This window comes from Fusarium subglutinans (assembly GCF_013396075.1).
Source record: "Fusarium subglutinans strain NRRL 66333 chromosome Unknown NRRL66333_c0000007, whole genome shotgun sequence".
NCBI classification, from domain to species: domain Eukaryota; kingdom Fungi; phylum Ascomycota; class Sordariomycetes; order Hypocreales; family Nectriaceae; genus Fusarium; species Fusarium subglutinans.
The window spans coordinates 71,918-94,843 of record NW_023502070.1 but is presented as its reverse complement, the minus strand read 5'-3'; the positions used below and the strand labels follow the sequence as shown (position 1 = coordinate 94,843).

Sequence of the window (22,926 nt, the reverse complement as noted above, 5' to 3'; positions counted from 1 at the left end):
GAATTTCAGTTTCATCCATCATGATGTCATGCGCCCCTATCACACACGCCCCGAGTCCCTGCCCCAGTCATGGTATTCTAGGCAAAGTAAAATACAGTTCAGTATCGCGTTCTATCGTCTATTGTCGTCGGAACTTTTGAGGAATGTTGGCCTCGACGATGGAGAGCTTCTGCATCGCTTCGAGGCGTTCCTGGGCATCCTCCATCTCGTCGTGTTTCTTAAAATGCTCAATGTCTTCGGGATGTGTCAGGTCCTCGAGCTTGGTGTTGTCGTCGTGGTACTTCTCCCAGTGATGGATCTCATACTCGTACTCGTCATCGCCGTGGTGGCCGGGGCCAGTGTTGAGATCCGGGAGTGTCTTCCCAGACTTGATAAAGTCCATCCACTCCTGGCGACTGACAGAGGAGTCACCGTCCTTATCGAGGAGACCTAGCAGAACGTCGCGGACCTCGTCCTTCTTCTTCTCGTTCATGCCCTTGTTTGATTCGTCGAAGAGGCCGTACGTTCGCATCAACTCAGCAGCTTGCCACCAGCCGTCGCTGTTGTAATCGTGGAGGGTGAAGAAGGAGTCGGCGTCCCAGCCTTGAACATGATGCTCCTCTGGAAGTATGGCGTTAGTAGGTTTGCAGCGCAATTCGAAGGGAACGGGAGAGGGACATACCAGCCATATGTTTGGTCATCCAGTCCGCATTGGCATCAACCACGGGCTTCTGCGAGTGAGCGCCGCCATGAGCAAAGACGGTGGTCGCAAAAGCGACACTGAGTAAGACACCGGTGCGCATTGTGTGGTAGACCTGGCGCGGGAAATACAGAAGAGGAGCGATAAGTCTAGACTTGTGCGATGCAGTTACAACAAGGCAATTGAAGCTAAGAGAAGCCGACTTTAAAGGAGTGAAGTTCCAGTCTGAAAGGACCTAGCAACGACTCAAGCGAACGTGGTCCCTACCTACATCTGGACTTGGAGGTGGGCTGCCAGGGGTCCCGAAGCGCTGAGCCACTAAAAGCTTATCTCCCAGGTACAACGTTATGGCTGTTGGAAGGCCTCAACACCGAGTATCAATAACCTGGGCTAGATCGTTCTTTGAACTTTAGAGGTATGTAAATTAAGTTTTTTATTTTCCATGTCCGATCTAGACAAGGCACATCTTCTTTGTGAGACAAACGCCATAATCTATTGAACTTCCCTGAATCAATCCCTACGAACTCATTTCTATTCCTTGTCGTACCGAGGGATCTACAAGCAATATTTGGCGGGGGATTATAATTAAGTGTCCCGTGATTTGGCGTCAGAAACAAACCACTGTCCAACGCGTCTCCATATCAACCGCGTTCTCCATCTAAATATTGACTTCTCGTTATCACAAGCTACATCAAACGTGGTGGCCACGATAATTCAAACTTCAATATGAGTCGTCAAATTGAGCAAGCACTGCTCTCATTGATGCCAACATATGGCTCTGATTTACCTCCAGCTCTCGTTGAACTTGCGGGCTCTCTGCTTGCCCAGTCTCGGCATCAAGCAAGTACCCTGAAGGCAGATGAAGAGATTGCTAGAACATACGCTTGCGCAAACATTGCGTGTGATCGGTATGTATTATGAGAACAATTTGGGACATAAATTCTGACACAAGCAGCCTAAAAATCACTCTTGATCTTCCGCCTATCGAGCCAAGACCGCCAATTCCTCCTCGTATCTACAAGCGTCTCTACACTCATCTTGATAACATTCTGCGCGGAAACTCAACTCCTACAAGAGCTACTCCAGGACGAACAAGAACACCAGGTTCAAGAGTCCGCGATGCCGATAACTCACTCGCCTCTGGCTCACGACCACTACCATCAAGAGCAACACCAACAAAAGAACAAAGTTTAGCGCAGTTCAGGACACCAACAAAGGGGGCTACTGGTACACCGACGAAATCTACTCGCAAGAAGGAAGCTTTTGCCGGCGTCAATCTCCATGCATGGATTCAACCTACCACAAGATGGGTATGTGCAGAAACTGACCACAAGAAGCTGGCTCCCACGATTTTGGCTGGCATGGAGAACATCATAACACCTGCAGGTCGACGGACAGATGACGAGTGGGTTCTGCAGAATCTCACGGCTTTGTTTGCCGCTATCTATTTTTTCGTGACTATGCGGGTCAAAGCTCTTGCTTCTGGCGAAGGTATTGATAGGGAAGGATATGTCCCTCTTCGAAAAGAGATCCTTGCTCTACTCGCCAGAGCACGAAATGAAGTTACAGTTAAGGATCTGGCGGAGGAGAACGCTTGGGAAGGTTGGTCGACTGTCAAGTCCAAGGATTTCGACGATGCGGTTGCTAAAGTCAATGAACGAGCATGGCTCACGGGTGACTGGTATCAAGGAATCGCAGATGTCGTCAAGCTGACCCAAAGAAACCATCTCGAGGACGTCGAGATGCGGGATGAGGAGACGATCCCAAAGATGCAAATTAAAAAGGCAGACACCATGTTTCAAGACAAGTACGACTTTCTCAGCGAGGCGAAACGGACAAACTACAGTCACTGGAAGGAAGCTATGTTCGCCAAAATTGCTCTATCGACAACTCAAGGTGCTGCCATGGAGGTAGATACATAGTGAAGTGCTAAGCCCTGCTTTTCACCCAAGAATTATAAACACGAACTATCCTCTTCATTTCCCAAACTTCGAAGATCCATCAAAATCATTGTCTATTCAACATGAATCCGTTTACTGAGAGGATCGAGCTCGCTTCTGGAAGCCTCCGTTCTGGCCATCGCCACCACCGAAGCCTTGGCCGGGGCCAGCAACGAAGGTTGGGATAGCACCTCCAGGCTGGCTTCCGCTGCCGCTACCGGCTCCTGGGATCTGAACGGGAGTCTCAGGGACATCGGGGGTGTTGTTGTTACCGCCACCCAGGCCAGCACCGGGAGTAGGGGTAGTGACAGCACCGTTACCACCACCGAAACCGTTACCAGGTCCAGCGACGAAGGTGGGAATGACACCACTGGGCTGAGTCTGATCACCGCCATTTCCGCTGCCGTTACCGCTGTCGTTACCGCTGCCGTTTCCACTTCCGCTACCAGGCTGAGTGAGGTCATCTCCGGTTGAGCTTCCACTGCCGGGTGTCTGGATGGGAGTGTCAGGGCTGCCAGAGTTGCCGCCCTCACCGAAACCATTGCCGGGTCCAGCAACGAAAGTAGGAATGGTACCACTGGGCTGGCTTCCACCTAGACCACCGCCAGGCTGGTTTCCGCTACCAGGAGTCTGAATGGGAGCGCTAGGGGTGCTAGGGCTGTTGCCGAAACCGTTTCCTGGTCCAGCAACGAAAGTAGGGATGACGCCGCTGGGAGCAGTGCCTGGGCCCTCGAGCCCACTGCCTGGGGTAGGGACAAGAGTGGGAGCGACAGGAGCCTCAGTGGCATCGCCGTTTCCTCCATTTCCACCATTGCCTCCCTCGCCGAAACCGTTGCCAGGTCCGGCAGAGAAGGTAGGGATGGCACCGCTCGGCTGATTTCCGCTAAGGCCGCCGCCGTTTCCACCCTGAGAGTTACCACTGCCTCCAGGGGTCGAAGGCGAGTCTTGGTTACGAGATCGACCACGGCCTCGAAAGGATGCACCTTGTACACCACCTCCGGTGCCCGGAGTTTGAATGGGAGCGGGGACAGAAGCACCACCGCCGGTGTTGCCATCATTTCCTCCAAGCAGACCACCGCTTGGAGCTGCGGCGGGGGGAGTGTTGGTGTTACCGCCACCGCCGAAGAAGCCACCTCTGCTACTACCACCGTTGCCTCCGTTACCTCCTCCAAAGAATGGGAGGTTGCCAAGGCCGGGAATGCCACCGCCACTGCCACCGCCAAAGAAGCCACCGCCAGTGCCTGGTGTGGTAGCAGGAGCATCGTTACCACTACCGCTGCCGGGCAAGTTGAAGCCACTGCCAGGGGTTGGGATGGCACCTCCATTACCACCTCCTAGGCTGGGAAAGCCAGAAGGAATGAGGCCAGAGCCACCGCTGGGAAGGGCGGTAGGGAGAGAACCGCCGAGACCAGCACCGGGTGTTTGGGCATCGCCGCCGTTGCCAAACTGTGGGCGAGGCCGGGCCATGGCCTGAGAAGAAAGGGCCAAAGCCAAAGTGACAAGGTTAAGGACAGCCATTTTGATCTTGAAAGAAGGATATAATATACTTGAAGGAAATAGAAAAGAGGGAAAAGATCGTGGGGAAAAGACTGACCACAGATGCCTGCAACTGAAAGTCGAGTGATGAAAGAAAAGAGCGAGGGAAAGTGGCGATGGAGAGAATCAGAAGCTGAGAAGAAACATCAGAGAACGGACGTTTATATACGATGAGCCTCGAAACTAAAACATAGGACGGTCGTCAAAGTCTGTCAACTACTCCTATTACCGAACGTAACCCAGAACTCGCGTAGACGTTCCATATTGACGCCAGCGGATCCCAGGTCCGATGGCAAGCTGATGGTTTCAAGATTTAGAGGCTCCGACAAACACAAGTAGGGAGTTGATTAACCACGATTGGATCCCCTGGCGATCTCTGCAAGGGACAAAGGGGTAAACCTTTGACTGCATTAGTGGAAAGATCTGATGGATTGAGTTTGTTAGTCTGCAGAAAAAAAGGCCGATGGGTAAGGCTAACAAGCTCAAGTTTCGCGTTTAGAGACCTTGTCGATATTCGATATATGGGGGGCCGATGTGGGCGTCTATCCGTGAGTCTTGGCCTCATTGGCAATGAATGTCGAAGATGACGCGGCTCGTGTTTATCAATCACGTTTTTGGAGAATGTTTCCTTGCTGTTGCATGGATTGAAGCTCCGTTGATCAAGGGTTTCTCCGTCGTTGGGTGTTTCAGGACCTTTTCAGGGGGTATTTTGATGTTTGAGTCAGGATTTGGTTTCGACTAGAGCCGTACTCCGAAACTTGAGTCTCCATATTTTTAGTCGACGGACATGTTTAAGCCAAACGAAACGACATATAGATCATACCATCCCTTGAGTTAATGGGGGATCTAGAGGTGGGCGTTGGTGGATTATTGCGTTTTGGTGATGGTGTGACGGAGAATTCCAGAAGTCTAAAGTTCTCCTGATGGTGTCATTCGGTGATCTTTGTTTGAATCAAGGTTATACATAGTTATCGGCAGTAATGACGGCATGTGCAAAGGCAATGATCAGCTTGTGTCTTGAGAACAGTTGACTCGTTGTTGATAAGTCTATTGTGTATACAGTGTCGCGAACTGTAAGTAGCTAGATTGATGACTTTGAGGCGGATCACGGAGAGAACAAAGATAGTTGAAAGCGGTTGTCATAGCGAGAGAAAAGGCTGGAAAAGTCGTGGGAATACTGAATATGGGCAGAAAGAGAAACAATATCTGCCTCGAGTTGCCAACAAACATCACATCTCGCTCGATCATGATGCGATTGGTAGACAGTTCAGTTTCATCGGAAAACTCATCACATCCAAGTTGCTGGATTCGCGGAGTTTGCCGCCTGAGCTTAGAGTTGCGTCGATCTTCGATATAAACACGTTCATGTTTACTCCGTAGCGGTTTAACTTGATGGGGTTGGAGTGTGTCTTATGTTCAGACATAGGTAGGCTTAATACAGCAAATATCACGAATTAACACCGAAACACTCCGCGACAAGGATGGTTAACATCGGATACAGAAAGCAATGAGTATAGGAGAAGGCTCGTAAATGATTTGAGTATTCGGACACGCTGTGATATGAGCTGAAATGCGAATGTCTACTCATGAGGCCCAGTGTCGTGGGTGGTATAACAGAGCTGAGCTATACTCCCCCCCTGACGGACACTCAGCCCAGTTTTCCAGGAACAAAGGGGTGCCCAGCACTCAGCCCTCCATCCACTGCCCATGCCTGTCCATTAACATAACTACTCTCGTCGCTTCCCAAGAAGAGTGCAACACGAGCGATCTCATCAGCATGACCGCCTCTCTTCATAGGATTTAACTGCCCGATCTTCTTCTCACTTCCACGAGCCCTTGCGGCTTCATAAACAGGCGCTGTCATGCCAGTCTCGATGAGACCTGGGCAGATAGCATTCATACGCACGCCTGTTCCCGCGAGCTGGTACGATATCGTCTGGGCGAGAGATACCACGGCTGCTTTGGAGGCTGAGTATGGTGTGGATCCGGCATTGGAGCGAATTCCTGCAACAGACGCTGTACCGATGATACTGCCGCTGGCTTGAGGCTTGTCGGCAGAAGTCTGCATCATGGCTGGTGCCGCGTACTTGGCAGCTAGAAAGACACTGCAATATAGTTTAGATGATACTGATCCAGTATATAATGTGGAGATATTCGCTCGCATACCTTGACGTGTTGGTGTTGAGTATCGACATAAACTCATCTTTGCTAAAGTCAGAGAACAGCGTGGTTCGACCAACGACTCCAGCATTAGCAAAGAAGACGTCCAAGCGACCGTAGCGTTGGATCGCGTCATCGACTACCTCCTTGACCTTGTCCTCATCCGCGGCATCGAAACGCCTCGTATGAATCTCCACTTTCGGAAACGCAGCGTTGATCTCCTTCTTGTGAGACTCAAGGTGCGTATCGTCAAAGTCGCAGAGATACAATGCTCGGGCACCGCTTTCAGCGTATTGATGCGCTGTAGCACGTCCAATACCCAGCGGTGAGTTTGTACCTACACCGAGTCAGCAGCATTCATCAGAGGAGTTCTCACGTTGCAATATGTACCTGTTATGATGATGACTTTGCCCTCGACGCGGAGCTTACTTGATCCTGGAGCTACCTTGCTGATAGGTGGAAGAAGTTGCTTGCCAATGGCATTGATACGACTCTGCGCCTTGTCAGACATGGCGTGAGTCCGTCTGTCTAGTCTACCTGCAACTGTGGTGTTATGTCAAGTAGATTGAGATTACGAAAAAGGCGGGTTTTGATTCTATTAATGTCTTTATCATGGAGCCGAGGCTTGGAGTTGTTGTTTCTGGGGTAGTTATGCCCCTGTTGGGTAAGAAGCTTCCCCGGCTAAAGTGGAGCCATGAGGGGAGTCCACCCCGGAGCCGAGGCTCGGGGAGTCTATTCAAGTATTCCGGACTTTCTTCCGCTGAGTCACGTGTACCCTTGCATACATTCTTATACTGCTTACTGATATCATACATCATTACATGATAGTTACGCAAAGCCTACTTACTCAACTTCAACAACGTCGTAAATTGGAACCATCTCCAAAAGCGTCGCCTCCAGCATTTCCTTCTGCTCCTGAAGGAACTCCTTCACGACACCGGGGTTGAACTTGACACCCGCAGCTTGCTGTTCGCGAAGCTTCTTGGCGTGTTCTCGAAACCGTATCTCAAGAACGTCTGCTCGGTAGGTGCAGTAGTCATATACAAGTTCTGACTGGTTACTTATGGGTCGAGAACCCGTGAGGACCATCTCGTCCTTGACAAAGGGAGACTTGGGACGGAATGCTGTGATGAAAGAGATTCTTTCTTTGCCAACGGCTTTGAGTGCGGCGTGTTGGACGTAGCGACCTTGGAGAATCACTGCAGTTCCCTAGACAGTATCAGCTTATACGTCCATGCTGAGTGACCATGTAGCTCACCATGGTTGGACCGCGAACTTTGAGAACCTCGCCATCACCTTTGAGGACTGCAGTTTCACCACCCTTCATATCCGAGCAGTCTGAAAGCATTGCAACACAGACAAAAGGAAAGCTATCATAGTGCCAAGAAAAGCCAACGTTGTCGCTGGTTCCCTTCTTCTCATCTTCGCCATCGCTGAAGAGCAGGTTGCAATGGCCGATCTCATACTCAAATGCGTGAACTAGATCAATACCAGCCACTTTTGAAACCGCTTGCTGAACTTCAGGGCTCTTCCAAAGAGCGTGAGCAAAGGGAGCTTGTCTATAAGATGTCAGCTAAATAACCTATCATTGTGTCTGGAGTGATGAACTTTTGAGTATATCCTCGAATCTGGTTCTTTGTAAAAGCTGAAGCATACTGGCATGTCCTAAGAACATCATCGCTGAGAAGTTCACGTCGGACTTGCTTGACGGCAGCTTCAGTGAAAAGAGTGAAAGGGTCCGAGGCAGCGATGGGGGAGACGCCCTGGTTCTCGTATCCCCATTCCTTCATGGTGTAAGTCCGCTTGGGAAACTCGAAGTTTACATGTTTCTTTGCGTCGAACTCTTCGATGGGTATGGCCTGAGCTGTGTCGATGACATCTTGTGGGATCTTGCTGGTAGGTCGGAAAGGGGCTTTGTTGGTTGGGCCGATAACGAAGGGTGCTGGCTTTCGGACTGGAAGAGTGGGAGGTGTGCTGTAGATGACTGAAGCCATAGTGACTAGAGCTTATAGAGCTTTGATACTCGTCTTCAGTGCAGATTCAATCCCAGTTGAGATGAGGGTATGCATCTGCCCTCAATTGCAGAGCTCAAGATAAGAAGGAGGAGACATAAAGGAGCTACAACGTTTTATATCTTAGATTCTCCTGGCTGGCCTCCGTTTGACTACACTAGATACACTACGTTGTCCAATGAAAAGGGTGGTTTCTATCATATATGTATCCTTGAGGGGAAGGGTGTATATCGAGCTTCATTCTTTGGTCAAATGATCATAAACTTCATTAGTCTATGCCAAATACTGATGCAAGAAGGGGGAAGAAGCATGTCAATCATTAAACCAATTGCCCAAAATAGACTGATACCTCGCATCTCGACCTTCTGGTGTTTCTATTGCACCTGGGCTCATGCTTCTATTGCATCGTCTTGTCGAGTTTGGTGATAGTTCGGTTCAGCTGGTGTGTAGGTCGGGTATGGTTCCCGCGGCAAGGGAACCCCGTCTCCGGTTGAAGGTAGATAACGACAGATATGACCGGTAACTGAGTCTATGAGAAATCAGACTTGATATTATCAAAAAGACGACGGTCGCAATATAAGAGGCAATAAGACCCATCAAGCGTGGTGTTTTCTTAGGAACCGACTCTGTGGCTGCTATCCAGGTGATCACTTCCAAGTCATTCGCCCAACATTCACAAACATCCAGTCGCTATTGCGCAGTTATAAAAACAGCCTGTTTCATGTGGAACTAGAGGAAACCCAAAATGACAAGGTGTAGTAGTTCAGTTACTGCATACAAGACATTGATACCACAGCCCGAGCATTATCAGTCTGAGATTCGAGTTGCAGCTCTGTACTTTCGTGTTTCTTGACAACACTCACCTGCCTGCATACAATGACAAGATGGGGACTCCTATCTCTATAAAGCTCTTCACTCGCGAGACTTCCTCATCATGCCTCTTGACTTGTATGAGAAATGCCCAAGAGGGTTAGGAGTGTAGACAATATGAATTCTGGTATCTATCCCTTTTGTGCACTGTCATGATCGTGTGACACCTTATCTCGGAAATGCAGTTCCGTATTGCTGGCTAGCTTCTTTCCTTTATCACTGTACGTGTCGTTGTTCAAGCTGAGAGGCCTGCCTCCATGACAAGTGAGTAGGCGTATGCTTGTTTACTACATACATCGACATCCTGTACAAAGTCTGTTCATGATAACTACATGGCATTGTGAATCATGCATAGGCATGGTCAATTACCTTGAAGTCTGTCAGCTATTATTTTCTCTTATCGTCTGGTATAGCATAAAACTATCATCAGCTTCCTCGTGACGCTTCTACTTGTGTGTATCATGCTGATAGCTTCACATCCCGGTCCCCTTCACCTTGACTCTTATGCAAGACTTGTAAAGAGGTTTCCCTGGGAGGAATGGTGCACGGCTGAGGTAGTATCTTGATAGTTGATCCCGAACTCACTAGCCATCAGACGGTACTCGCTGTATCTAGGCTCGGCTTCGATGCCGATCGGCTCTGAACCCCGAAATGCTATCGCGAGCGCAACTTTTGAAGAGCCGAATTCAATTCTTGGGGTAGAGAGGGGAAGTAATGTTGGAGAAAGACCCCAAAACAGTTGACCCCGACGACGTATGCTAATAAGTTGGCCCGGGAGCTCAGAACGATGCTTGATACAAAATTGCTATAAGTGGACAGGGCGTCTCTAATAACGGCGTGTTCAGTTCCCATTTCCTCATCAAACATAACAACGGGGCTTTCCAACATTAATTGAACATTGGAGAATAGTGGGTTTGGCATGGGATCTGGTCAACAATGCCGAATTCTATCTCAAGTGGACATCCTTCGACCTCTCTGTTTACTGTCTAGGTATCGATCGCCCAACACTTCCCTACTGTGACTGATTCCAGCCCTACTGCGCCTACATCTCGGCCAGGTTCTTGACATGCGTTGTATGCTACTACGGATACAGCATGTTCCTGCCTGGCAACTTTACCATCAGGGGCTTCTCCACGTATTAGCCAATGGTCCACATTGCGCCTATCGCCTTGGTTGGTTAGAATTTTGCTAAGAAAACAAAATTCATCAAGACAGCCGAGGCTGACCTTGCTTGGGAGGGGCCCTTGATCGATGCATATGGAGCGGCCTTCGAGGACGTGCCTGTAAAGTTTTGGGCGGGAATTATACAAATATTCCACCTCAAGAGGAATAAAAACAGCGGCACAGCACGAACATAATTGAGGAATCACATTGAATCATAACTTTGTAATCATTGCTTCATCTATAGGCTGGACTTTTGAAAGGAAAAACAGGAAAGGAGAACTATACCAAGTGCTACCTCTCAGCGGCAGTCTCGGCCTCCTTTCCCTCTTCGTCCTTCTTTTCCTCCTCCTGCTCTCCGTAGTTCTCCAGCTTCATGTCCTTGAGACCAAGCTCATCCTCTTCCTCATCTGTGCGGGTATATTGCTCACGGTGGATCTTGGGGTCGGGAGCAGGGGGGTCTACGAGAGGCTGGACGTAGCTGCTGGCGAAGGGGTCGGTAAGGATAATTGTGAAGGGCTTCTCGCCACGGATCGCGGTATCAAGACCGTCAAAGAAGGCTTCCCACTCAGACTTATCATCGCTGGCAAGGGAGTCACCACCCTGGCCCGACCCGTCGCCCTCGAAGATCTGAGAGTGGAGATCACCACGGACCTGGGTCAGGAGACCTTCAACCGTAGTGAAGCGACCACCCAGGGTGCCGGGGTTGACCTGGAGCTTTAGCTCGGGGCACTCAAGGGCACAGGTCTCACTCTTGAGAATATCACGTGCCAGGTCGGCGCCGTCGCTGACTTCGAGGATGATCTTCTCGCCCTTCTCAGGAATCTCACCACCTGTCTTGACATCGTTGGAGCGGTAGCCGCAGTCATCACACACGGTGGACATGAGAACAACTTGCTTGAAGTGGGGAATATCGACCATCTTCATGTGTGTGGTGCAAGGATGCATGCAGCCAGGGCATGTCGCGGGAAAGCTGTAGACTTCGTTGGGGATGATTTCACCATCAGCAGTCAAGCTAGGGTTTTGCGGTTGCTGAGCGTTGGCATCGGAGTCGGAGAGACCAAGGGCGGCGTTCTGTTCAGCAGTCCGGGGATACTCGTGCTTCTCCCACTTTCCAACACCATCCTTGAGATCAGGGGCAATGAACGAGTTTCCAGCAGGGTCATCAACCCAGAGGCGGAAGGGAAAGGAATCGCCCAACAACATGGCGCGACCCTTGGCGATAATCTCGGCAACCTTAACGTACACCTCAGGAGCCTGCTCCTTTCGCGCCTCTTGTCCCATCTCGAGGTCATCAATGACAGTGGTGAGGAGACCCTCAACATTTGTAAGCTGACCACGGCCAGCAGGAATCTCGAGATCCAGCTCGATGAACTTGACGGTGGAGGTATCGGACTTGACAACCTGTCGCGAGAAGTCGGCGAGGTCTGTCAAACGCAGCTCGTAGTGGGTTCCCTTGGGCTGGACGGTTCCGGCAGCCTGGATCTCGTTGTTCTGGGTATGGCAGTGCTCGCAGGAGAATGACATGATAACGACTTCGCGGAAGTAGGGGATCGCAGTGAGAAGAAGTCTGGTGACACCCTATACAGTTCTGTTAGCCAGATTCCTATGCGACTTGTTCGATGATATGTTGACTCACATTCTTGCCGCAGTTCATGCACAGAGACTCAATCTCTTCAACAGCGCGCTCGTCGTCGTCGGCATTTTGGGCATCGACAGCAGCAGGCGCAAGTTTGTTAACCTTGTCACCGATGCTCTGGAAGAACTCCTCGGGAGTTAGCTTAGTTGTATCTTCGGTAGCCATTTTCAATTTCTTGTCTGCTGGGATCGAATCTTGAAAATCTAATCGTCTTTTGGTGGTTGAATCCATGGAGGGGTCATGAAATTTTTGGAGGGGCAAGCCCAGTTATGTCATGGGGTCCAGGGTGCAGACTTTGGAGGCGGGCAGGCACTAGAACGTTCGGGACACACCTGCGGCGATGACTCAGGATAGCGGGCCTAGATTCATCCGATAGGCTCGACTCTATTCATGAGATGGATAGAAGTCATGATGGCAAGGCTTCCACTGATATTTCTCATTTCATAAAGTGAGAAAGACTGAGTGGATTCGTTGTTTGTTGCTTTTGTCCTGAGAGCAAGGCTTGCAAACCAGCCTTTCGACTTTTTGCTCTTTTCTTGCTACTAGCATTCGAGGTTTGTTTGGGCTGTTCAACAGGTGTAGAAACTTTCTTGACTATTGACTGTGCTGTCTTTCGCCTCACAGCTGGTCCTGGTGGCGGCAGAACAATCTTGGTGTCTCGTTGGCAGTAGTCGCAGTGTAAAATCTTGCAGGGTCCCTGAAGATCTCCCGTTGGTTTAGGGGTCGAGTTGCCGCTTGACTTTTTGCTCTTAGCCTTCATACGAAGACTTTTTCGAGCATCCAACTTCAGTGTTGCTTCTTGGCCTGGGATCATGATGATCCCACAGCCTCCACATACGTGTTGTCGCTGAACATCTGAAACTGTTACGCCATATTGTTGAAGAAGATGACCGCGTTGGCTCATGAGATGAGCAGAAGTCTCTGGGGCCGTGGCCCGTAGAAGATGTGCTGCATCGGTGAGGAAATCGATAGTTCCTGGAAGTTCTGATACCGCCATTTTGAGAAGCTGGGTCTTCAGAATCTTTTGATTGTTGAAGTTGATACGAGATTGAAACTCAGGTCGCTTGAAAGAACCTTTACGGACAACCTGGTGAGGTAGACATGATGGTGAAAGCGGGTCTGATAAGATTTGTTTAGGGAATATGATTGGCCAACTCGTCGACTGGGTACGTACAAAGTATTCCGTAGGTTGACGCATCAACTTATATCTTTCACTGTCGAACTGTGTTGCTTATGACTATATTGTAGGGGAATCTCACCTCAATAGCATACTCGAATTCACCTCATTTATATGCCTTTCTATCCTATCCGAATAACACAACATCTCTACATCTCTGCCCCGACGCTCCAAAACAACAAACAGCTCAACAACACCAACACATATCGAACTTCGTGACATCTCAAGATCGGCGGACTTCCCACTTGACATCATTGATGCTTACTTCCTCGTTGGACTTCTCGTCATACTCGAACCACTCGCCCTCCTCCAAGTCGATGGCAGTAAACTTGGTCCCTGTCTCGACGCCTTCGGCCAACCATTCACCCTAATAGGTCGTTAATATGCTCTCCATCTAGTTGGTAATTCACATACCTCAGCCTTGAACTCGGTGAACTCGAGACCTCTGCAGTCGAACTCGAGGATCTTTTGAGGCTTAGCTGGTTCAGTTTGCTCATAAGGAAAAGGTCCAGCCTTGATAGAGGCTGACGACTCTCGCTTTGAAAATATTAGTAGGCTGAAAATACCTTGATATCAAATGACTTACCTTGCAGTTTTTGCACTTCCATACAAAGTTGGCCTCTCCTCGACTTCCACTCATCTCATTGGTCTCCTTCATAAGGTATTAGTATACCGTTTCCAATCTAGCGAGCCGCTACGTACAAATCGGTTGACTCCAACATGGTTGGCATGAGTCTCTCGACAAGAAGTACACTGAACCTTGAACATGTACCAAAAAGGGTTGTCTTGAGTATCGTCGGGGCGCAAGTTTGTGACCCTGTCATAATGAGGTTGCCCCTCACGTCAGTAAAGCTCGCTTGAGTTGGTAATGACTATTAGTACATACCCTTGCAAGTCAGCTGTGAGATACAGAGCAAACATGCTGTGAAATGTTAGAAGTAACCGAGAGGGTGGGTTTTGTAATTGGGTATGGATTTTTTTGACGATAGAAGCATTAGAAGCAAAATCCAGTCGTTTCAAGGAGCTCCAGCATCAATGGGCCAGCAGTGGGATGTGGTGGGGTGTGACGATAGCGCATTCCAGCTGCACCCGCGGTAAATCTCACGTGACTTCAATAATCGAACGATCTGTGACTGGCCAATTTCTTGATTGATGAAGGCTCCATGAAACACCTCAATTAAACGATTGCCGACAGCAACGACCCTCAATCGCTCTAGAGCGATGTCCTGAGCTTCAGACCGCCACCTAAAATGCAGGCTTTGTGGTCGAGGGCCGGCCAGGTCCATCGCTGCGGATGTCGCGCCTGCGAATCCGTCGTGAGCTCTCTCGGCCGGAGAGTGACAACCGCGGCTCGACCACGAAAAGTCACCTTTGCCGATATCTTCACAGCATGCTACAGCTCCATGTTTGCGACTGCCGCCATTGTCGATGCCGTACGGAAGGAGGACCGAAGGCAGGAACTGGACCGGCAATTGGAGGAGACGAGGCGTGAATTGGCACAGCTGCAACTCCGGAACCTCGAAGCAAGCCAGACGACGAATGGCATTGACTCCGCACAGAACGAAGTGACTCTACATCAGATGGATCAGTTATGGGGGGCCATCAAGAGTCTATACACAAACCGACCATATATGAAGGAAATTTACAAGCCTGCTACCATCCGGATCGACGAGTTCCTGAACCGAACACATGCCGAGGAATACGAATGCCCCGACCAAGCAACGATGGATGCTCTCAGGCGTACGGACTACGATCAACTTGAGCAGGTCATTATGCGCGAAGAAACAGATGTTAGCATCCGTCAAAGAACCCCGTTGAATACCAAACAGCTCCATAACGCCGGACGAACACTCAGCCATCTCGTTCAACAATTACTCAAACGCGCCAATGCCCATGACAAGTCAAATTTGCCGAGCCCCAGCTTCGATGAGGCCATGCAACTGGCAAATGAGAAGACTTCTTTCAAATATCTGGTAGAGAATGATCCTGAGAGGGTGATAAAGAACCGCGTCGACCTGAACTCTGATCTTCGGAAAGTCGTTGGGTCAACACTGAGCCTCAAGGAGAAGGTGGGTAGAGTGTGTTATAATCTGCTTGTATCTGCATATCCAGCCGATATGCACACCTACAACACCTTGATCGTCGCTTTTGATAAGCATGGTTACAAGTATCTATCAGAGCCAGTGGTCAACTCCTTCTACTACTACCGCCGACTAAGACCAACTCCATCAACGTTTGTCGCCATCTTGAATCACTACAAAAGCTCTGGCAACCATGGTCGCTTCTTGCGCAGTCTTGCGAGTCTTGCTGGTCTCGATGGCGAGACAGGTGCCAAACTGAGACGAAGACTGGCGGACGAAACATATGATGGAGCATTTGAGGAAAGACGCAAGACCTACAAGGTTCAGACATGGACACAGACGGGCGACTACTTCTGGGAGCATGCGCCACTGGACAAGTCTCTCATTGAAGCTGCTATTCAAGGCCTTTTACACATGAAGCTCTTTGACCAGGCTGCTGAGTTCTTCACGGCGTGCATGAAGGCCAAGGTTGTTCTCAGCACGCATGTGATCAGGCAGTTGTTTGATGAGTGTATAGTGGCTCTTGACTGGAGATCTGCTGTGCGCCTCATCCAAGGTTTCACCAACTGTTCGGACACATGGCCTTCAATGCTTCTCGGGAGAGATCAGGACACTTCTTACCTGATCAGTCGAGTACGGGTTCTTCTCGACCTCGCCGGCCTTGGAGATGCAAGCAGCGAAGTGTCCACATCGACTCTCGACAATTTGTCTATATCACGCTACCATTTCTGCAAGTTCCTGAGTGATCTGGCAAGCGCAGACTTGACATCTCAAATCGATATACAAGGGTCAAGTGCACAGAATCGGGATTCGCCTTCAGGCCCTCTCAGCGCTTCAAAAAGAAGGCTACTCCAGATCGAAGCGCTTTGGAAAGAACAAGACTTTGTTGGAAAGACGACACGCTCCATCGAGAGCAAACTACTCTATCCTGAATTTCCACCTGAGTTCCGTATGTCGATGGCCTTCCACATTGGAAACGCCGCGGCGGATCAAACAGTGGAGCTGGATGGGGAGATCATGGAAGTTATGTCACAGCTTCCTCTTTCAGAACGAGTGGAGAGAGGTATTATGGAATGCAAGTCCTTTCAAGATTCGAATAATAGCCGCGTTGAGAGCGGTAATATCATTGGGGAGGAGCAAGAATTAAGGCACGATACATCAGAGGGGCAGGGTAAGGAACAGGCCGGGAGGCTTTTACGAGATGAGGAGCTGGATATAATCTCGGCTCGAAAGGCGATACCGGTTAAGCGGATGAATGCAAATGCAGCAGAACGCACTTTAAGAGCAAGGCCAATGCGGCTAACGGCGTGGCCTGTGACGGAGCAGCAAGTGGGATATTTGCAGAGGGCGAGTTTTGGTTAGGAATTGAAAGCGATGAGCCGCATGTAACATACCTACTTTGGTTTGTCTCATTTACATGCATTCCCTTTGTGTGCTGTATTGTATTACACTGGCATATTAGAACCTGCATCGGCATAGAACACGAATCATAAACGTACTATGACTTTATCAGCCTGACATACTTTTTAAGAAGCTTATCATCCCTTACAGTTGAATAGGCAACTTAGGATATCGTCTTATCAGAAGCTTGCTTGGTGTGCTTGGTCTTGTAACAGTGACCTCGGCCACGCCCGAGTTGACAACCTTACGCGTGAGTGTACAGCCAAAAGCGCCGCCACTAAGCGTTTCCGTTCGTCATCGTGGGCAAACCCCTGGCCATGAGTTGATAATTGATGTTTGTAGCACAGTATCTAACACTCATTGAGAAAAGAGCCCAGCCAACAATGGCGGTCTGCAACCTTAACTGCAGTCTATAGTAGGTTTCCTCGTCAGCTGACACTGTATTCATTTCCAGCCGCATTGCCCATCCCCTGGAACTTGACAGGTTCCATGGAAAGGGTCACGATGCGACCTCTTCAGTGGGTGCGCCCTGAATCGTACGGTCCAGTCACGAGGCCGTAAGGGGTCCACGGGGCCAATTGGATTGGCGGGCTCGACTCCATTTTCTTAAGTACTATACCTAGGGGTCCTGGTACATGCACATACATACAGTACAGCCCAGGTACAGCAGGGCAAGTACGAGGCGGTACTTTGAGCTACCCCAATATGTCAGTGCGACAAGCAGGTACCTTTTCCCCCACATTGGATGGATCACATCAAATCCATGGATCCATCATCTATCGGATCGACGAATGCTGTTTCAAGAATCAGTTTGGCCTTGTTCTTTTTTTGTTTCTAGGCTTTTGTTCTTAAGATTCTGCTTGTGTGAGCGAGCGAGCGAGAATTGGATCCAGTCGGTCCCAGTCATTTCTCCATCACGTATCTCCAACCGCTTCGTCATTCCTCTCTTTTCTTTCTTCCTCTTCTTCGACATCTTTGTCATACCCTCTTGGTGTCTCGAGGAGGGTTTCAAGAGTTACATGTCACTTGCCCTGCTGCCTCTTGGTCAAGTCAAGTCACTGGTTACCTTTGATTGTGCACCGCGCGCAACTTGCTTTGACGTCACTGACCTGCGAGGATAAGCATTTGTGTTGCATTTGACCGGGAAAGGCAAAAAAAAACCTTTATCAGCTTGGTTGTTGGCATCGTTTCTGTGGTTGCGCCTTGCGACAAGAAGCTCTCTGTGTTGGACAACTATAAACTGTCGAAACGCGGTGTGCTGTGAAAGCAAGCTCTTCTACACCTACGCCAACACCAACACAACCTTTCCGCGCTACGGTCGCGTTACCTCCCCATCGATTTTTCTTATCTTCTTTGTTACTCCGATCAGCGATTTACACAGCATGAAATTCGGAAGAAAGTGAGTACTGATGCAACATGCGCTTTTCTTGACACAATCGACTCACTCCTCTCACTAGTCTACCGCGCAACCAGGTCCCCGAATGGGCGGGCTCGTATATCAACTACAAGGGCCTCAAGAAGCTTGTAAAAGCGGCAGCAGAGAAAGCAAGGAATGGAGAAAAGGTGGATCCTGCAGGTGGGCGGCTTTGACGACTCTTGGTGTCGCACACTGAGCCTCTCCCCTAACCCTCGATGCAGAATTCTTTTTCGCGCTTGATCGAAACCTCGAAGATGTCGACTTTTTCTACAACAAGAAATACGCAGAGTTTTGTCGCCGCCTGAACCTCCTCCAGAACCGATATGGACGGACCGCCGATGTAGTCGCTACCCTGGATCAGGATGAAGTGGAGGAAGTTATGGGAGCTCTGCTTGATCTGAGAAGTCAGTTCAGAAATTTGCAATGGTTTGGTGAGATTAACCATAAGGGCTTCGTCAAGATCACAAAGAAGCTCGACAAGAAGGTTCCGGACCTTGTCACGCAGGGTCCTTATATTGATACAAAGGTCAAGGTCAAGCCCTTCGCCAAACAAGCAAACACCACAAGACTTCTCGATGAGATTAACAAGTGGATGTCTGTGCTGTCCGAAGCCCAGACTTTCGATGACACAATGTCTGAGCACTCGACCCGCTCCCTGGGTCGTGCTTCAGCTAAGGGTATGCTGAGTCTGCCTCAAGCTCAGCTCGATGCCCTTGACCAGGCTGTACGCAACGACGATGTTCCTGCTCTCGAGGCTGGCCTCAAAACAAGCAATGTCGTCGAGGAAGGCTCCCAGCCGCTAATACTGGGTCTCTTACAGCGATCCATTTCATCGCGTTCGAAAACATGTCTCGCGTTTCTACTAAGCAACCTCAAAAGCCTGGACGAGCCAGATGATATCAACTCTCGTAACTGTATTCATCGTCTCGTGATTCACATTGGCCGGACAAAATCAGTTCCCGAAGGAGAGCAGGTCTCGAAATCTCGACCCGTCCCTGCAGGCTCACAATTCAGTAACAAGCATCTCGAGCCTGGTCTGGCAACATCCAAGGCACCCAAGTCACTGAACCAGAAGGAGTCTCTACTTTTGACCAAGGATGATGAGGCTGTCCAGCTGTTTATCTTTTTGCTGGAGCAATTGCGCCCAGAGCAGAGGGTTGCGCTCAAGAGCCGTGATTCTTTTGGGCGCATGCCGCTGCATTACGCAGCTCAGTTTGGCATTGTGGTCGTGTGTCAAATCATTATGTCCAAGATGCAGCAATGGGACCAGTTCCACGTCAAGGATGGAATTGATACACCTGAGTGGCAGGATAACGATGGCTATGCACCACTTCATCTCAGCGTTGTTGGGGGCCATCCCTTGACCACTCAAGCTCTGCTACAGGGCGAGAATTGGGATGGCAGCAGCCCATACAAAGCCGAGATTCGAAAATCTATCTCCAAATCGGGCGCTGTGCTAGCCATCGCTACTAAGTCCAACTATAGCATCATCGTGCAGCTTCTGATTGATGCCGGCGTTGATATTAACTGGAGGGACAAGACAGACGAGACTGCTCTTCACGTCGCAGCTAGATTCGGGCACGAAGAGTGTGCTCGGACTATCCTGAAAGGAACCACGGATCAAAAGGCGGATCTCGAAGCTATAGAGAGCACCTACTCATGGACTCCTCTTCATGTTGCCGCTGTAGATGGCAAGTACAACGTTGCAGAACTTCTGGTAGAAGCTGGAGCAGATATCAACCGTCTTGATTCTTCAGGCTGGACGGCGAGAGAGCATGCTGCGTTGAGAGGCCATATGGACATTGCGCGACTGCTCGAGACAAACGATGTTGAGATCGAATCGCCCCCAGCCCGACCCGTCGACGCATTGCAGCCAACTCCCTCGGACATGTCATCTATTGGCGAACGTCGCTCGAATGGTAACGGCATCAACAATGGCTCGCGTGCTCCTGATGCTGCTATCAAGAGCTTCGGTCATCGATACTTGACTAATGAGAGCCTTGTACTTGTCAGTCTTGGATCGATGGACATGCGAAAGAACATTGAACCGGTCAGTTTGGATCGTGTTCCACTTACCGAAGCTCATAACACGCAACTTGACACTGCTCTATCGATCGTTGTATCTGCTACTGGTGCCAGTGGTGAGCCCACCATCATCGACCTCCCGGTGCATGATAGCATTGCCACTGAACCTGTCGTTTTCACGACAACAGATGCGGCCAAGGTAAAGCTCCTTTTCGATATCGTCCCGACTTACTCGGGCAACGACAAGCACAAGGTTGGGCGCGCCGTGGCGCTTTTGTCTTCTGTCAGACAAACTCTGGGATCTAGCCGCATGAACCTACAAGGAGATGTTTGCGTTCCTATCATGTCGAGCAGCTTCGATGTCATTGGAACCGTCAACTTCAACTTCTTGGTCATCACCCCTTTCCACCACCCCAATATGGAAATCACATCGAGACAGACGTACTGGAAGAAACTGGAGTCAACCATGGTGATTGGTCACCGTGGACTCGGCAAGAACTTGACAAGTAACCGGTCTCTCCAGTTGGGAGAGAACACTCTGCCATCCTTCATTGCTGCGGCTAATCTTGGAGCCCAATATGTCGAGTTTGATGTTCAACTGACCAAAGACCATGTTCCGGTCATCTATCACGACTTCCTCGTCAGTGAGACAGGTATTGATGCACCAGTCCATACCCTGACACTGGAGCAATTCTTGCATATCAATCCCGACAAGAATCGAGATTCCAAGCAACAATCAAGAAAGAAGCCTGTACCCACAGGTGAGCCAGGTGACTTCCGGGCTCGTAGCAACAGCCTAGTACCTAAACGCTCGCAATCTATGGGGTTCGCTGGCAGTGGACCTGATGAGTTGGATGAACGCATGAAGCACACAAAGGACTTCAAGGATAAGGGCTTCAAGGGCAATACGAGAGGAAACTTTATTCAAGCTCCTTTCGCCACTCTTGAGGAGCTCTTCCGAGAACTTCCTCAAGAAACCGGCTTCAATATCGAGATGAAGTACCCTATGCTTCACGAGAGTGAGGAGCATGAGATGGACACGTACGCAGTGGAACTCAACTCATTCTGTGACACAGTGCTCTCCAAGGTCTATGACCTTGCTGGAGAACGTCACATCATCTTCAGCTCTTTCAACCCCGACATCTGCCTTTGTCTAAGTTATAAGCAGCCTTCCATCCCCATCCTTTTCTTGACAGACGCAGGCTGCTGTGAAGTCTGTGATATACGAGCATCATCCTTACAGGAGGCCATTCGATTCGCCAGACGCTGGAACCTGTTGGGTATTGTTGCTGCCGCAGAGCCTTTCGTCAACAGCCCTCGCCTCATCAAGATCGTCAAGGAGAATGGAATCGTCTGCTTCAGTTATGGCACACTAAATAACGATCCTGAAATGGTTCGGGTAAGTCCAAGCACCCACAAAAAGATGCATGTTGATTTTACTAACCGTCATTGCAGCGTCAAGTCAAGCAAGGCATCGATGCAGTCATTGTCGACAGTGTCCTTGCCATCAGAAAGGGGTTGACAAGCGGGGAAACTCCCGCTGGGCCCGTCAACGGCGAGAATGGAACAAATGGAACTCTCAAGCCGGATCATGAGCTCAAGGAGCAGTTGGACGAGTTGACGATCAATGGCGGCGGCCCTTGAGGACAACAGAACCGAGAGTAAGCGCTGCTAGATGGGTAGATAGAAAGTAAGACGAACATGGCCTTCAACAGTTGGCTCCCACAGAAACACGGAAGATTCGCTCAACCCTTTTCGGGAGGTAGTAATTAGCTTGCAAATGGCATCTCTATGACACAATGACCACGAGTGATACCCCTATCATTGTTTCGAGATGACATTTGATGTCTGCCATTCGTCCATGAACAAGAGTCATGTTTGGTTAACAAGTATTGACCAAGTCTTGACGCAAAGAGTAATCAATGTGTAACTGCCGCCTATGCAGTGTGGGTGGTATTGTGATTACAACAGCTCTAGCACCCCCAGCCCATCACTTCGCTTCTCTTCAGATAAGAAGGACTCGTGGGTGCAGCCAAACTGCAAGTCGTACGATTCTGCAGTCACTGACATAAAGCCATGTCTCATAAGCCTGCCTATCGCTGGTATCACGTATTCCATCCTATCTCGCGCCGCGGAAATCGGATCTACAGCTAGGCCGCATCGTTTGGAGAATGTTGCAATGGCTGGGGTGCAAACTCTACATAGTTGCCGTGTTGATCTTCAAGGTTCCTCTACCAGGGCCCATGTTTTGTTCTCGGGCAGGGAGAGGAACAAGGACGAAGATGAGGCGGAAATAGTCAACCGGCGGCTGTTCTAGGCCACAGTCTTCCTGTTCGTGCTGGATCCTCATGCATGAGAGAGGAGATGGACTCCTGTGCAATATGTATGTCGTGCCCGGAATGGGAAGCGGCATTCTCGTTTGGGGTAGTTTTGTTTCATGCCCTTCCTCAAGCCCGTAACCGTTACGTGAACGACAAACGTTATCCAGTCAAGTATTGCTTCGGAGCCGGCGGGATTAGACACGCAGAAGACATGTCTCAAGATCTGCCTGATCCTGGCACACACACTGTAGGGTTCGCTCTCATCCGAATAGCGTGTGATGGCTGACCATGGTGCATTGCAGAGCAGGGTGAGGGTGACAGAGTACAGGCATCTTTGACTCACTTGCTCAATCAGTAGTAGCCTATTATTTCAACTTGGACCAACTAAACGTCGACATACGCCAAGGACTCTGCTGGAGTTCTGGGCCAGCAAGGGTAGAAAGGAAGGTGACTTGACGACTTACTCGACACTAGAACCTGTAGTAAGGTTTAGAGCATGTCTCAGTC

The 22,926-nt window shown here is 49.8% G+C and overlaps 9 protein-coding genes across 9 annotated transcripts; 3 read left to right on the top strand and 6 right to left on the bottom strand.

The window, feature by feature from the left end:
• Positions 1-118: 118 nt before the first annotated feature.
• On the bottom strand, positions 119-782 carry FSUBG_1345 (secretory protein; the record flags this gene model as incomplete). The annotated part of the gene is made up of 2 exons (XM_036678342.1): positions 119-600; positions 662-782. 2 exons carry the CDS (start codon positions 780-782, stop codon positions 119-121), a joined length of 603 nt encoding a protein of 200 aa, XP_036543055.1.
• Positions 783-1,405: 623 nt separating this feature from the next.
• On the top strand, positions 1,406-2,601 carry FSUBG_1344 (origin recognition complex subunit 6; the record flags this gene model as incomplete). Its single annotated transcript, XM_036678331.1, has 2 exons — positions 1,406-1,587; positions 1,635-2,601. 2 exons carry the CDS (start codon positions 1,406-1,408, stop codon positions 2,599-2,601), a joined length of 1,149 nt encoding a protein of 382 aa, XP_036543054.1.
• A 111-nt stretch (positions 2,602-2,712) lies between these two features.
• FSUBG_1343 (uncharacterized protein) lies at positions 2,713-4,137 on the bottom strand (the record flags this gene model as incomplete). Its single annotated transcript, XM_036678320.1, has 1 exon — positions 2,713-4,137. The coding sequence occupies one exon, from the start codon at positions 4,135-4,137 to the stop codon at positions 2,713-2,715; it is 1,425 nt and encodes a 474-aa protein (XP_036543053.1).
• Positions 4,138-5,803: 1,666 nt separating this feature from the next.
• FSUBG_1342 (levodione reductase) lies at positions 5,804-8,309 on the bottom strand (the record flags this gene model as incomplete). The annotated part of the gene is made up of 6 exons (XM_036678309.1): positions 5,804-6,260; positions 6,322-6,652; positions 6,706-6,848; positions 7,163-7,524; positions 7,574-7,874; positions 7,924-8,309. 6 exons carry the CDS (start codon positions 8,307-8,309, stop codon positions 5,804-5,806), a joined length of 1,980 nt encoding a protein of 659 aa, XP_036543052.1.
• A 2,343-nt stretch (positions 8,310-10,652) lies between these two features.
• Positions 10,653-12,162, bottom strand: FSUBG_1341 (zinc finger ZPR1; the record flags this gene model as incomplete). The annotated part of the gene is made up of 2 exons (XM_036678298.1): positions 10,653-11,939; positions 11,998-12,162. 2 exons carry the CDS (start codon positions 12,160-12,162, stop codon positions 10,653-10,655), a joined length of 1,452 nt encoding a protein of 483 aa, XP_036543051.1.
• A 271-nt stretch (positions 12,163-12,433) lies between these two features.
• On the bottom strand, positions 12,434-12,994 carry FSUBG_1340 (DUF866 domain protein; the record flags this gene model as incomplete). Its single annotated transcript, XM_036678287.1, has 1 exon — positions 12,434-12,994. The coding sequence occupies one exon, from the start codon at positions 12,992-12,994 to the stop codon at positions 12,434-12,436; it is 561 nt and encodes a 186-aa protein (XP_036543050.1).
• A 403-nt stretch (positions 12,995-13,397) lies between these two features.
• Positions 13,398-14,095, bottom strand: FSUBG_1339 (DUF866 domain protein; the record flags this gene model as incomplete). Its single annotated transcript, XM_036678275.1, has 5 exons — positions 13,398-13,541; positions 13,589-13,711; positions 13,761-13,826; positions 13,877-13,991; positions 14,061-14,095. The coding sequence occupies 5 exons, from the start codon at positions 14,093-14,095 to the stop codon at positions 13,398-13,400; spliced, it is 483 nt and encodes a 160-aa protein (XP_036543049.1).
• Positions 14,096-14,424: 329 nt separating this feature from the next.
• Positions 14,425-16,617, top strand: FSUBG_1338 (pentatricopeptide repeat domain protein; the record flags this gene model as incomplete). Its single annotated transcript, XM_036678264.1, has 1 exon — positions 14,425-16,617. One exon carries the CDS (start codon positions 14,425-14,427, stop codon positions 16,615-16,617), a length of 2,193 nt encoding a protein of 730 aa, XP_036543048.1.
• Positions 16,618-18,038: 1,421 nt separating this feature from the next.
• FSUBG_1337 (glycerophosphocholine (ho) phosphodiesterase) lies at positions 18,039-21,742 on the top strand (the record flags this gene model as incomplete). Its single annotated transcript, XM_036678253.1, has 4 exons — positions 18,039-18,055; positions 18,114-18,232; positions 18,295-21,497; positions 21,554-21,742. The coding sequence occupies 4 exons, from the start codon at positions 18,039-18,041 to the stop codon at positions 21,740-21,742; spliced, it is 3,528 nt and encodes a 1,175-aa protein (XP_036543047.1).
• Positions 21,743-22,926: the final 1,184 nt, after the last annotated feature.